The following is a 13,796-nucleotide window of genomic DNA, read 5'->3' as shown; positions in this document are numbered from 1 at the left end:
ATTCCATCCTTCCAGCCAAGCACCACGAGCGCCCTGAACGTGTCACCCCTCGGAGCTATCTGCTACGGCTGACTGGGTTGGAAGCGAAAAACAAAAGAGAAGAAGAAGAAGAAGCAATCTTCAGCAAACAACCCACCAGCTAACGGAAAGGCGTGAACCCAAGACGCAGAAGAAAAAGAAACACCACCCACCGACCATGACGCTGCCACCGCACCCCCTCTCGCCCCCTTGTTCAGACCCCAAGAGCTCTCTCGAATCGTCTCCCTCGCATGTCTCTGGATCAGCCCATGGTCGCACCGACCTCCCGGACCGTTTCACTAGAATCGCTGACCGGATCGCCCGCCATGCCGCCATGTCGCCCGGCCAGTCCACCGCGCTGCATCATCATCTCGACTGCATCGAGTCCCTGCTGGATCCACGCCCGCCACTCACCCAGGAAACCAGGACTGCTGCCGGCCATTCGGCCCCGTCCGAATCCGCCCTCCCAGATGCCGAAGTTGCGCCATCCGCCGCCATCCCGTCTTCGCCGTCCCTCGGCGCGCTGATGGCCCTGCTCCACGAGGCCACTGCTCTCAACGCCCAGTTACAGCGTCGTCGCAGCGAATCTTTCCATCTCTATGACCGTTTGACCCGCGAATGCCAACGGCTGACCCATGGGGTCTCCGTGCTGCAACATGAGTTTCACTCCCTGTACCCGCCTCCCCTTTCCTTCTGCAGGCCGCTTCTACCCGCGAGTCGTGGCACCGTGGAACTAATCTCCAACCACAGACACGCCGATATCCAAGAGGTCTCCTTGGAGTGTGAGGCCCTTCATGGGACGGTGCAGGGCTTAGAGAGCTGGTTTATCGCCTGGCACGCTCAACACGGTCCCGCCGTGGCTCGGAAACTGAGCTCCCCCCGCCGTCGATGGTCCAAACCGAATATGGGCCATGACTACGAGAACGAGATCGATATCCTCCTCGAAGGGTTTACGGCATGGATGCGCGGGTGGAGCGACCTCAAAGATGGCTTCCGTGCCCGGGAAAGGATTAGACAGCAGGCGATGGACGAACGACGGAGGATTATCAACAGTACCGGGATATTCATTAGTAGATAAATAGGTAGGAGTGAGCTGCTATCGTGGCAGCGAGATGGGCAGCCCATCCAGGACGTATTGAGTTTTGACGTAGATGTGCGCAGACACAACCGCCGAAGAGGTCACATCAATGACCGGGTGACCATGCTGCCCAAGCAAGAATGATACAGTCAAGAATAACGTAGAGACAACGCCAACAAAAAAGTACACACAGAAGGTCAATATGTCCACCAGTAAACCTATGCTATTCGCCAGCCGCCATTTTCCTTGCAAGAAATTCCTCCGTTATGCGCCATTTTGCATCGTTTAGTACATTCGTCAAAGGACGCGGGATCAAGATGATGGGAGGACAGTGCCGGTGAGAGACTGCTGTGACCAACCACAAACGATCTTGATCAGAACCTCGTCATACCATCAGGGCGGCCAGCATCGCTGGAACCCGCGGCAGGTCGGAGGAAATCCCCGGAAGTCATCTCGGGATCCGGGGGGGGGCCCATGGACCGGGGTCTGGGGATATTGTCGTGCTCCCAAGCAGTGTAACCGGCAACTGCGGGATGATACTCCAAGGTCCCGGCCGAAACTCGTGCACCGAGCTGAGCCGATCGAGTACTATATCTTCTCCCACGAGGAGCTTCACCGCTGCATATTTACGATCGCCAACTATCCGCATCCCTTAGCAAGTGTTTCGGACTCATCGGATGAAAGATCCCTACCTGTCCGCCAAATCCGAAAGCGAGTTTCTTTCCATCAGTATCCCAGGATAACGAACGATCCGGTATGGAGTCGACATGTCCGTTGTGGCCGTTCACTTCTTCCTGTTTCGTCTCATCGGCCCCGGGAACCGACCACGTGGCCATCGGAGGACCTCCTCGCTGGGCATTCCAGATGAATAATTTGTCCTTACTGGCGGCCGCGACTGCATATCCGTCTGGAGAGAAGCACCCCGCGAGAGCCGGTGCTGACGGACCCAGGAAGAGGCGATGGATGCATTCAAACCGTTTCGATTCCAGGTCAACATGCCAAATCTTCACCGTATCATCAGTGGAGGCGGAAGCAAGAACCAACGGTGGATGTGCCTGGGTTGGGTCGAATGCATTGGGCTTCAGCTCAATCGCGGTAATCTCGCCTTCATGCGCTGCCTCGAGGTGCATGTCATGAGTCGGGATCCAGAGCTCCCGCTCCGATGACGAAGCAGTCACAGCCACGGAGGCAGGTCCCGCGTGCGTGCAACGAATAAACGACCAGGGCTTGTCGGGGCCGCCCGACGTATATGTCTTGGTGAGGTTGATGCTGGTGTCCACCTCGCATTGGTATACCGAACCGTTCCCGCAGGCAAATGCTTGGTTACGTCCCAGCCAGCTGAGATCGTAAACCGACCCATCGATAACCTGCGGGGGAGGAAATTCGTCGGGCCGTAAGGAATCGTCCCAGAGGACCAGCTCTGAGACCTTGGTATCGGATGCGACGACAATCAGATGCGGGCGATTCTCCGCCCAATGGAGCCCTGTGATCATACGCGGTACTTCCGGCAGCAGATCCACGGCGTTGCCGGCTACATCGTACATGGCAACGGAGCCTCGCATCTCATTGTAGGTGGCCACGGCCAACTTCTGACCGGTGGGATCCCAGGCGACGGCGGAGACACAGGCTCCATCGCCCCGACTGGTCACCAGTTTCTCCTGGACGGGGGCAGCCGACGAGGATAGCTTCCAGAGACTGCAGGAGGAATCCCCGGCGGCGGCGACGACGGTGGGATCGCGGGGGCGCCACAGGGTTCGTGTCACGTGATCGTCATGCGCCACCTGGAGTATGGCGGTGTTGGGGCTGAGGTCGGCGGCCTTGGCGGGGGTGATCTGGACGCCGATGCTCTGCCCGTTGGTCAAGGTGAAAGTCGGAGGCGGCGGCGGTGGTGGTTCCTGCGACTCCGGTCGGGTGCCCATGCTCACATCGCCATCCGCATCGACGGCGGGCTCGGGGGATTTGGGTTCGGGCAGCCCGTTGGTGTCGACTTCCATGGGGGCATCGTCGCCATTGGGTTCCCCACGATCGCTCTTGCGACTCTTCTTACCGTTCGGAGGGGCCTCGGCCGTCGCTAAGTGACCGTTGATCGCGGCACCGTCTCGCGCGACTTTGTTGGTCGGCGACACAGGCGGTTGGTCTGTGCCAACGCCGGTCTCAGCTAGACTTTTTGGTGGTTCCGGTTCCAGGGCGGCCGGGCCAAAGAAATAATTTGAGGGGGGAAATGGCGTTCGGTTTCCATCCTATTTGGCGTGAGCATTGATTTCTTCCCTTTTTTTTTAAAAAAAAAAAAAGATTCCTTTGGTAAGGAGTAAAAATATAATTCATACCTTATCGAGGGACTGTTCCAGTTCGTAATACTGTAAACCCTTCTGGACCAGAGACACCAGCGCATGGGTTTTGATGTAAGGCGCAAAGGGGAGACTCTGCGGATCACGATTCCATGCGCGCTGCAGGGTGACTGCAGCTTCGCCATGACCTAAGAAACTGTTAGGATTGGAGAAGAATGGAGGCAGGAGAGTCTGAATCATCTCCAAGGAAACCAAAACCCACCGGATTCTTGGAGGTACCTGAAGCCAGTCAGCGAGTCGCGCGACGTTAACGGAGGGTGGGACGGAGAAACGGGATGTGGTTGAGCATAGAATTCTCCTACGTACCTCCATATTAGGTAGTTGACATGATGCGACGTGAGATCCGGGTGTGCCATTGTTACATGTACGACAGGAGCGAGGGAGGAGGGAGGGCTCGCATGCCAGGAAGATGAAGCTAGAAACGGAGAGGAGTGGAGAATCGGGAAGACTGAAGGAGGAGAGGGAGAGGCTGAAGAGGGGACGAATGAAGGGAAGGATGGACCCAAGGGACGGAGATGAGTGCCAGGAACAGGACCGGTGATCTGGAGATGCAGACCGAGAAGGAAGAGTCCACGCGAGAGAGGGAGAGAGAGGGAGGGAAGTGTTGTTGTTGAAGTGGACCGATCAAGCCGAGATAATTGAAGAGGGAAAATCGACAGCGGAGTGGAGCCCAGGGAAAATTGAAGGGAGGGAACGGTGGAACATGCTCTGAACCACGGGGCGAAGACGAGGACGATGGAGGCGCTGAGAGTCTCCGGACTGCAGAGATCGTTCAGCTCCAGGGATGGAGGGGAGAAGCTGGAGGTGATTGGAAGAGCAGAGAGGATGTAGTCTGTAGTTGCTGTCGGAGGACGTACTGAGTAGTGAGTGAGTGATGAGTGATGGAGTGCTTACTTCAGCAGATCATGTGACTCCTCCTCAGGTACCTCTTATGCAGTACTCTGTAGTCCTCCGTACCTTCTCCTCCGCCGCCTACTCCAGCTTCACATCACCACCTCTCTCCCTCCGGGGCTCCTCCTCATCATGCCCCCGCGGATCAACATCCCTCCTGCCACCCGCATCTGTCTCATCTCCCTCCTCACCCTCTCCTTACTCTACAACATCGCTCGATGGCGACAACTTACCACCACCACCACCACCACCACCACCACCCCAGGGACCTCCTCCCCCGTTACTCCCGTCGTTCCTTACCTGACCCTCGTTCCGTCCTATCTCCTCTACTACCCATGGACCCTTCTGACCGCCACCTTCGTGGAGCAGAACATCTTCACCGTTCTGCTTAACGCCGCCACCCTATTCTATGGTGGAAAGTACTTGGAGCGCGCCTGGGGGTCGCGCGAATTCGCCAAGTTCATCCTCGCTGTCGCCATCATCCCCAACGTCGTCGTCGTTCCCCTCTACCTCGTCTCCTCCGCAATCAGGGGCACCGTAGCCAAAGACCCGTACGTCTTGTTCTCCTCGGAACCCGAATGCACCGCATGCACCTTCCCTGCTGACTCTGCGTCCAGCGTGCTGGGAGTCGGTCCCCAAATCTGTGGCGGCATTTCCATCCAAGCTTCGTTCCTCGTCGCCTTCAAGCAGCTCGTCCCTGAGCATACTGTCACCATCTTCAAGGGCTTGGTGAAAATGCGCGTCAAGCACTTCCCCGCTCTCTTTCTCCTCCTCAACACCATTAGTGGTCTCCTCTTCGGTACCCACGTCGCCGCCGTGCTCGCCTGGCTGGGTCTCCTCACCAGCTGGACCTACCTGCGCTTCTTCAAGCGCCAGCCTGACCTGACCGGCACGTCCACCGACGGCCTCGGTATCAAGGGGGACGCCAGCGAGACCTTCGCCTTCGCCTGTCTCTTCCCGGATGCGATCCAACCCCCGATCGCCTTTGTCGCCGACCAAATCTACACCCTTCTGGTCACCTTGCGGATCTGCACCCCGTTCTCGGAGGAGGCCATTGCCTCCGGTAACGAACAGGTTCTCGCGCGGGGCGAGGCCGGTCTCCCCAGTCTTCTGAACCACTCCCGCGGGGGAATGCGAGGCATGGGTAAGCGCGAGGAGGCGGAGCGACGACGGGCCCTGGCGCTCAAGGCCCTCGACCAACGACTGCAGGCGGCTGCGGCTTCCCGAGCCCCGTCGCACTCGCCGACCCTGACCCCGCAGGCCTCCAGCCAGGCCCAGACCGCCACACCGACCGTGCCGGCGGGCCAGAGTATGCTGGGAGAGACCAGCTACACGCCGGACAATGCCTAGCGGGAAAATGTATATTGCTTTTTCGGAGTTTGGTTGGATAGCTTGTTTGGGATTCAGCGAGAGCGAGGACCTATCCGGCATGCGCCGTGCGGATCGCACATGGCGCCGGACGTGATTTATATCCGCATTATCTGTTTTGCTAGCGATTTAAGCATGATGACGACCTTGTAAATACCGATTTTGGTTCGGAGTGCACCCCATAATAATGATCTCTAAAACTACATGTAATAACAGAAGACGGAAAAAGCTATGCTACATTCAACGTCATAAACCTGACCCAAAGCAAATATCACCCGAACATATATACCCAAGCAGAAAAAGACAACCCACCCGCTCTGGCTACAGCTACAGCTGCTTCAACTTCTCCACCTCGCCGCGCGCCTCCTGCAGCATCCGCTCCTGGTCCTTCTTCGCCTGACGGATACCCAGCACGCGGGCGCGATCACGCTCGGACTGCTGCTTCATCTGCTCGAAGCGGGCCAGCTGCTTCAGCTCGTCGTCGGAGGCGGCGACGTCCTGCGCGCCCGTCAACAGGGCCACCTTGTTCCAGATCTCCTTGTAGTCGAGGTTCTTGAGGTCGACGATGGCGGTCTTCTCGCTGGCCGCCGGCGCCGGCGCATGCTTGTCCTCGACGGCGGACGCCGCGTTCAGCGCCGCCGCTTTGCTCGCCTGCTCCGCGAAGTATATCGTCAGCGCCGCCGGCCCGTCCTGCTCGTCCGTCTGTTTCACGCTCATCGCCACCGACGGGTTGTGGTACTTCAGCCGGGGCAGGCAATTGCGCCAGAAGTGTCGCGCCCCCTGGTGGCCGCCGTAGATTTTGCGGGCGTAGGTCAGGTGCAGCCGCGTGATGGCCGGGAAGTCCTTCGTTGCGGAGGGCGCGGTGGGGAGGATCGCGGCGCCGGTCCCGACGCGGATGTTCAGGAGCTGGGTTGGGACTGTGTTAGCGAGGTGGTGTCGGGGTTGGGATTGTGGTCTGGGACGGTGTCGTTGAGTCCGGGGATAGTTACCCTCTGTTGGAGGACGGGTTAGCTCTGTTCTGTGGTCGATCCGCAAGACGGTGTTTGACATACAGTTTGCAGCTTCCGCATCCGCTTGAAGAGGTTCACCATGGTGGCGGATGGAGACGCTCAATTCGTCGCCCTCGAGATGGATTGTGCAGAAGGAGTCGATCCGCTCGGGCTCTCCAGCCGGAATCGTAGCGGAATTGGGCGGGAGAGGGTCGTGGATGGGGGAGATGGACGGCTGGTTGGAGGTCATGGAATTTTGGACGTCGACGGAAAAGAAACATCTCCGATAGAATCACGTGATGCATACATACAGACGGCGGACAACCAACTAACCTCCCTCCCTCTTCACCTTCCATCAGTCTCAGTGATGTCTGCCAACGATCCGTTATCTGGCATGGGACTATTGCTGCCAGCTGTATTGCTCCAACGATGGCCGCTACACCCTGAGTGAGGCATCGCGGCAAGATCGGACCGCAGCACCCTGATACTTGCAACAGGTCAACCTGAGACTGCTGTGAGAGATTGGATTGGCTTCATATTCGGGGCAATTCAGTTGTTAGCTACGCACAGAGAGAATTAAGAGTAATGCCGACTCTTTCCTGAGTCTATACCGCAGCGGTGACATCGTACGGGACCTTCTATAGAACGAAGTCACCGGGAGCATCACTCGGCTTCCAGATCGCCAGCCATGTGAAAGAGCCCAACTCACTATATCACCCCAGATCCCCCAGGACTTCTTCCCTTCCCCATCAGCTCTCAATCGCACCCAGGCCGCCCTGATGATCATCTCTCGTGCCTGCGCTATTGCATCGCTGGCCCTTGGCGCCATTGAAGTCCCTTGCAACACCTTCGATGGACCCAGGTATCCCGCCTGTCGAGATGTTGCAGCCATCCACACCCCGACCAGCGTGGACGGAATCCAGTCTCTCGTCCAGGATGCCATCCGTACCGGCCAGAAGGTGCGCGCGTCCGGCAAGGGACACATATAGTACGATACCATGTGCTCCGGCGACCCGAACACCGTTATCATTCGCACAGAGAAGACCAACAAGATTTATAATCTAAATTTGGAGGCCGGTACTGTGGTAATTAAGGCTATGGTAATCTTCTTTTAGCTCGTGGACTATCTCTATACTTACGGCGCTTCGGCTGGATACACCCTAGCTAACTATAATATTACTTTGGTTGGCTGCGTGATTATGGGCGTCCATTAGTCTTTCATTAGAGAGGAGTTTATCGTCGCTGTAAGGGTGCTAAAGGTAGATGTTATCGATAGGTATGGAAATTTTCGCTATCAGCGCGACGACCACGATGATACCTAGTTAGTAGTATTGACCTCCCTGAGTCTGATTTACGTCCTTGGGTATTCCTGGAAAATCGGTAGCAAACAGGAAGAAGCGAACTTTTCTTGAAGAGACAATGGGGCTTATTGTCTGCTAGGGCGGATCAGACTGCTGTTGAAAACAGACAGTATAGGAAAACGATGTTATGGTATATTCAGAAAGATAACGATTGATTCTGGCACCTGGACAAGGACGTCCAGCTATGGGGAGAGGAGAAGAAGAAAGAGAGAGATCTCTTGGATAATGGCAGGTTCCAGAGACAAACTCCGTCGACAAACGCCAACAGGAGGCTTCATTATGGAAAGAGCCGTCACAAACGATAGCTGTTTCACTACAGAAATCCAACCTCTTAGATAATGGAGCATAGACCTGAGTGTCTTCTACCCACCCTCGCTGTCTTGAGCCCAAGCAGAAGCTCCTTCGAGGATGTCAATGAGCGGTTGGGTTATATTTATAGTCAGTAGCCCATCGTGATTCTCATTTTCTACTTACTTTATTGACTCTCGAAATATCTTCCTGGATAACAGAATGTGGAGTCAAAGCGAGAAGTGTGACCAAAGTGAAGTGAGAAGGCACACACATCCCATTCACTTCACCCTTCGAATCGATGCACACATCTTTTCCTTTTCCTTCCCTTTCTCCTTCTTCTTCTATCCTCCTTCTTCTACCTCCCTGTCCACAAGATCTGAGCCCCATCACCTCTCCATCCTCTTCTGACTACTTGGTATCCCTCTAGCATAAGCTTCTGCTTGTGCCTTGGCAAGCCATGTACAACCCCGAGAGAATTTATCAATATTGTCGCACATTCGCCCATAGGACTGAATACTGTCCTAACGCCACTTTCTGCATCTACTACCACACAGAAGGCCACGGTATTGTCACTTGTACGAGAGTCAAACGCCAACGGTGTGGAGTCAAGGACCACCATCAAAGTGTTTGCGAAGCCTCTCTCAGTGAGCTATTGCAAAACAAGCTACCGTCGATACCATGGGGTACATGTTGATTGTATTGGCTATCTGCATATATTGATTGGGCTCCGTCTCCAGCGCCCCGTCCTTCGACTATAACCCCTTCGACAACACTACCGCGTTCTCAGGGCACGAGGATCCCTATCCGTTCGTCTGCACAAGGTGCCAGTAGGCATTCCCAGGACGCGAGTACCTCTGTCGAATCGCCTGAACATGGTGCCAAGAGGCGTAAAACGCAACGTTCCTCTGGTTCACGGAACCTGAATGTCACTATTTACTCCCCTGAGCATAATGAGGAGAAATGGCTAGCAATTGACCAATATGTGCGAGATGCACGTGAACATTTTTCCCCAGGTCGCATCGGTGCATGTCTCTAACATGGGACCAGGACGTTTCCCTCCAACCGCAGTTTACCTTCCCATGCCTGGAACCACTTTTTAAGGAAATGATCAATGAGATCATTCGCGGTCTGCTTCCTGGGTCTTTGTCGCCGTACTTCGACTATGCCGAAGCCATTCAAAATCACGGTGGCGCGGATAAGGTCACAGAGGACCTCGTTCAATGGGTAACCCCTAACCTCCGCCAGCTTGAAGGTAAAGAGGTTACGAAGAGCATGCTAGATGCTATCCTAGTTAAGCAACTCCTAGTTGAGCAGCTCAATGGCGACGAGCCTTAAAATATACCTCTAGGCTATGCAAGTATTGTCGGCGACAACCGAGATCTTCTGTGGTGAAGACTTTACGTCGGTCAATGCTCTTTAGCCTGGAGGAGGGTAATCAATCTGTCAACATGCCCAAAAAAAAATGAAAGGCTCTATTGAGTCTCTTTTCTATTACATTCGTTGACTTGGGAACAGACACCGATCAGCGGGTTTCATCAAACTTCTGAGTAGGTGACGACTGCTACAATCCGAATCCGCGACGTTAATATGGTTGGTTAATATTACCCAACGTTATTTGTGTTAACGGCTTGTGTTAATAGCCTGTGATAACAGCCCGTTTTAACAACCCACGTCTTCAACAGCCCGCCCGGCTAGCTCAATGGCAGAGCGTAAGACTTCTATAGTTGAGCCGCTGATAGAGCAGATCCTTTAACCCTGGGTCTTTAATCTCGGCTGAAGTATATCTTAAGGTTGCGGGTTCGACCCCCGCGTTGGGCTACGCTTTTTTTTAAGCAAACACCCTAAGAAAAGGGAGGGGAAGGTTGTACCGAGATCGAGTTCTTTTACGCAATAATGGAAAATAGGCGACCGCTAATATCCGAATTGGTAGCCCGTCAAAGTGCCACCGCCCCTGCAACCATATTCAATAAACGACTGGCGAAGTATCTCTCAGTTGGCCTAGAGTCCGGAAGTTGACGCGGAAGTTGACGCGCGAACCTCTCTCTCTCTCTGTCCATGAGACCAATGCTTCCCAGGAAGCAGCTTCTGAGGAAGGGACCCACGAGACTGATGATGGATGATGTTACGGAGCCCAAGGTGCGCAAGGTTTGCATGCAATGCGCGCGTGTCTGTCTAGCATGATAATCGGGAAGAATGGCCAGGCAGATGGAACAAGTGATGAGGAATGGGCACGATTGACAAACCATGGAACTAACTCCCCACACAGTCGACCTACGATAAGTCGTCTAATGAGTTTGGGGCAATGGAACGAAAGGGACGAGTTGAAGGCCAACTACCATGATGGGGGAGGTCGAGGATTTCGAATCGATGATTTAGATGTTTGGAGAGATTATTTCAACGAAATGACTCCTGTCCGCGAGTCGATCCCCCGGGGATGTTCCGCAGCGTCATCGGAAGATAATCGGCGGTTACTGTGGTATACGGATGACGCTCGTTCAGGCTTGCGCTGTAGTATTGTCTAGCGACTGGACGAGCAGTGGATTCACACCCCAATACGTACGTACAAGAAGTTAAGGCGCAACCTCTGGGCATATGCGCTCGGACCCGACACGAAGGGGATCAGCCTCTAATTGGAGTAAAACCACGCATGCCCGAGACATCGAACTATTGAATGTTGATCATTCAACACTTCCAAAGCTCCAGGACGGACTCGGCTGTTGGGTGAGGCAGATGTTCGTATGTATGTTCCTATGGCAGTGCAGCCTGTAGCTTGTCAGCCCGACGCACATCGACAGCTCAATCCAACATAGCGCGGCAGTCTCTCAGGGCTGGGATAGGCGCCCTAATGACTGAGAACCAACAGATGAAGTCATCGGGCCGGGCAGTGCGGGTCGTTGTCATCACCAGGGACAGCCGAGTAGTATTTATCATCAACACAAACCCCGCAATCCACTGAACAGGAAAAGGGACCCGTTCAAATCGTACACCCCTCTGGTGGTCCCCAACTTCCACACCATGTCGGGGTCCTCCAGACGGTCGTCGCTGAGCAGCATGTTTGGCCGGCCCATCCGGATGGCGTTGAAACCGCCTGACCGGCCGCTCGCCATCCGGCAGGAGTACGTCACAGAGGCCAAAACCATGCTGGTGGTGCAGCCGGCGGGCGACGCGCAGGCCGAGGTGGCCTACGCGATCACCGACGCCGACGACGTGCCGCAGTTCACCGTGACGGGGCGCAAGTTCAGCGACCGGTCGTGCCGCGAGTTCCGCGACGCCTCGGGGCTGCCACTGTTCGAGATCCACCGCCGCATCGCGCTGAAGAACGTCTGGGCCATCACGCTGCCGGGGAGCGACGGTGAGGCGGGCACGATCGCGTCCGGGTCGCCGCGGGGGTTCTTCGGGGCGCCGGCGTTTGGGAACTTCAACGTGACGTTTGAGAATGCGGCGGCCTTGGATGCGAAGGGCGTCGAGGATCGAACAGTGACGCTGGAGATCCAGCGGCACGGGAATGTCCTGGCGTCGTTTGACGTCGTCGATCGGGACCGGAAGGTGGCTGAGGTGCGCGAGAGTATCGTGCACAACCAGAAACTGGCGTTGCGCCCCAGCTCGAAGAACCATTCCCACCGGCCGGCGTTGGATATCGTTATCACCCGCGGGGTGGACACGTCGTTGGTATGGCTGCTGCGTGGTCTTTTGTGTCTGTTGCGATGGACTGACCGGTGATAGGTTTCTGCTATTGCGGTGATTGCGGCCGACTGGGTGTTCAGTACGGGATAGGGCTCGCTGTTCGAGCAATCTTCTGGGAAGAGTATTGGCCGGTATATATACTTGCTGGGATGCATATGTTGTACATAATAGGATAATACGATCGAGTGTTTAGCTCACATGCCCTTCGTATATATATCCGGCACGTCGTATTTGGGTTCACTGCCTCCACGCCCAAAGAACGCTCGCGCCCCAATGCCATTCCTCCACACGCGCATATCGACCTTCTCGTGCATACTGTCCATCGAGACCTCCCACAGTCGCTCTGAATCACGGCATTGGTGCACGGCACCGACGCCGTTCACGTTGAAGACGGTGCGTCCGTTGACGACGGCCTTTTTCGGCTGTTCGATGGTGTCGTCTGCAGAGCAGATAATCGCCTGTGCATAGGTGAGCAGTGTGCAGACGATGGGGACAGTGGGCTTGTGGTTACAAACCTGCGCTATGTAGTCGAAACAATGTGCCCAATGGGTTCGGTCCACGCGCGGGTTCCCAGAATGAGGGGGCAAGGTGGAGTTCACTTTCTTGTGGGAGGTTTCGGGGAAGATCAGACCCCTGAGGATGATCAGACAGTGAAGCTGATGGAACATGGAGATCCCGTAGGAGACGTCTGCGATGCTGTCGCCTTGGTGGTGCTCGAATGGATCCCGGGGCGGCTGCTGGGCGAGGATCCCACCACCGCTGTCTGGCATGAGGAGGTCTTCCCATGATAGTTGTTCCTGAATTGGGGTCGACTCGAAGGAATCTCGCTCGAGAGCATGGTTTGGGTCGAAGATCCGGGGGTGGGTCGGTTCCTGACGGAGACAGGATTGGGCGGAATAGGGCAGAATGGGGAAGAGGTGTTGGAAGGGGGATAACAAGATGAGCGCCAGTGCCAGCGTGAGGAGAGATGCAAATAGGGCGACGGCGAAAGGGATCCCCTTTGAACGCGGCTGTGCGGTGTGCATGCTGTCTACATGGGATGCATGACGACGGAGATGGTCTGGGGGGTGGGAGTATAAAGGGTATACTCGACCCGATTGTTGCTTGATGTGTTGATCAATAACATGGGACGGCTCGAAGTATACGACGTTGGTATTGATTCCCCGTTGGGACGACAAAGAATACTGCTGGCTGGTTTCCAAGGGCCATGAAAGTATAGGAGTATACTTCATACAATCTTATTATGGCAGTATTACCTTGTTAGGGGGACTGTATTATGGATAGTATGAGCTCCAGCATTAGGTGGATAGGGACTATCGACTGTATGTAAGGTATTTTGTATGTTCTGACCTAGGTGTATAGATCATATACCGCATCCGGTAATTCACCGTCTACCTGTAGGTATACACTCAACTCTCCCAATGGATCACGATACACACTCATGATACACGACTCACCGGACTATCTCCAACCCCTGGACTGGTAGCTCAGTTGGTAGAGCGCGCTGAATGGAATGTCTCTGCGTTGATCCTGCAATAGTCATGGCATGCCAGTGATATGCACCTCGAGCCAGCTTGCTGTATCAGTAAGCGGAACTGTCACTACCCGCACCCGCCTCTTGAGGAGAGCAGGGAGGAAGCATCGCGGTCGACAAGGAGTGTTCCGGACAGTGAGGTCGGGAGTTCGAATCTCACCCAGTCCCCCTTTTCTTTTCTTTTCTTTTCCCCCTTTCCTGATCGGGTAATATTGGCCGGACACCGCTGCCCCA

At 55.3% G+C, this 13,796-nt stretch overlaps 6 protein-coding genes and 1 non-coding gene across 7 annotated transcripts; 4 read left to right on the top strand and 3 right to left on the bottom strand.

The window, feature by feature from the left end:
* The first annotated feature begins 63 nt into the window (after window positions 1-63).
* BDV59DRAFT_37193 (uncharacterized protein) lies at window positions 64-1,449 on the top strand. Its single transcript, XM_073696278.1, has 3 exons — window positions 64-690; window positions 769-1,100; window positions 1,180-1,449. The coding sequence occupies exons 1-2, from the start codon at window positions 197-199 to the stop codon at window positions 1,094-1,096; spliced, it is 822 nt and encodes a 273-aa protein (XP_073547369.1). The 5' UTR covers window positions 64-196; the 3' UTR covers window positions 1,097-1,100; window positions 1,180-1,449.
* A 259-nt stretch (window positions 1,450-1,708) lies between these two features.
* BDV59DRAFT_193506 (WD40 repeat domain-containing protein) lies at window positions 1,709-3,800 on the bottom strand (the record flags this gene model as incomplete). The annotated part of the gene is made up of 4 exons (XM_073692241.1): window positions 1,709-1,735; window positions 1,789-3,336; window positions 3,424-3,580; window positions 3,751-3,800. The coding sequence occupies 4 exons, from the start codon at window positions 3,798-3,800 to the stop codon at window positions 1,709-1,711; spliced, it is 1,782 nt and encodes a 593-aa protein (XP_073547368.1).
* Window positions 3,801-4,418: 618 nt separating this feature from the next.
* Window positions 4,419-5,857, top strand: BDV59DRAFT_37137 (rhomboid family protein). Its single transcript, XM_073696275.1, has one exon. The coding sequence runs from the start codon at window positions 4,468-4,470 to the stop codon at window positions 5,683-5,685; it is 1,218 nt and encodes a 405-aa protein (XP_073547367.1). The 5' UTR covers window positions 4,419-4,467; the 3' UTR covers window positions 5,686-5,857.
* BDV59DRAFT_37136 (mitochondrial 54S ribosomal protein mL61) lies at window positions 5,858-6,926 on the bottom strand. Its single transcript, XM_073696274.1, has 3 exons — window positions 6,756-6,926; window positions 6,693-6,695; window positions 5,858-6,609 (listed from the first exon to the last, which is right to left on the bottom strand). Exons 1-3 carry the CDS (start codon window positions 6,792-6,794, stop codon window positions 6,031-6,033), a joined length of 621 nt encoding a protein of 206 aa, XP_073547366.1. The 5' UTR covers window positions 6,795-6,926; the 3' UTR covers window positions 5,858-6,030.
* Window positions 6,927-10,029: 3,103 nt separating this feature from the next.
* On the top strand, window positions 10,030-10,162 carry BDV59DRAFT_t100. The gene has a single exon. It is a non-coding gene; the product is annotated as a tRNA-Arg (tRNA).
* A 1,233-nt stretch (window positions 10,163-11,395) lies between these two features.
* Window positions 11,396-12,118, top strand: BDV59DRAFT_202356 (uncharacterized protein; the record flags this gene model as incomplete). Its single annotated transcript, XM_073694019.1, has 2 exons — window positions 11,396-12,013; window positions 12,068-12,118. The coding sequence occupies 2 exons, from the start codon at window positions 11,396-11,398 to the stop codon at window positions 12,116-12,118; spliced, it is 669 nt and encodes a 222-aa protein (XP_073547365.1).
* Window positions 12,119-12,222: 104 nt separating this feature from the next.
* On the bottom strand, window positions 12,223-13,053 carry BDV59DRAFT_202355 (uncharacterized protein; the record flags this gene model as incomplete). The annotated part of the gene is made up of 1 exon (XM_073694018.1): window positions 12,223-13,053. The coding sequence occupies one exon, from the start codon at window positions 13,051-13,053 to the stop codon at window positions 12,223-12,225; it is 831 nt and encodes a 276-aa protein (XP_073547364.1).
* Window positions 13,054-13,796: the final 743 nt, after the last annotated feature.

The sequence above is a fragment of the Aspergillus ambiguus genome (genome assembly GCF_047715705.1).
Source record: "Aspergillus ambiguus strain CBS 117.58 unplaced genomic scaffold BDV59scaffold_18, whole genome shotgun sequence".
Taxonomy (NCBI): Eukaryota; Fungi; Ascomycota; class Eurotiomycetes; order Eurotiales; family Aspergillaceae; genus Aspergillus; species Aspergillus ambiguus.
The sequence above is the reverse complement of the archived record's forward strand: the minus strand, read 5'-3'. Positions and strand labels throughout refer to the sequence as shown.

Coding starts and splice junctions, on each gene's coding strand:
- BDV59DRAFT_37193 (XM_073696278.1), top strand. CDS start 197: ATGACGCTGCCACCGCACCCCCTCTCGCCCCCTTGTTCAGACCCCAAG. Junction 691..768: donor CAACATGAGTTTCACTCCCT/GTACCCGCCTCC, acceptor CTCCAACCACAG/ACACGCCGATATCCAAGAGG.
- BDV59DRAFT_37137 (XM_073696275.1), top strand. CDS start 4,468: ATGCCCCCGCGGATCAACATCCCTCCTGCCACCCGCATCTGTCTCATC.
- BDV59DRAFT_37136 (XM_073696274.1), bottom strand. CDS start 6,794: ATGGTGAACCTCTTCAAGCGGATGCGGAAGCTGCAAACT.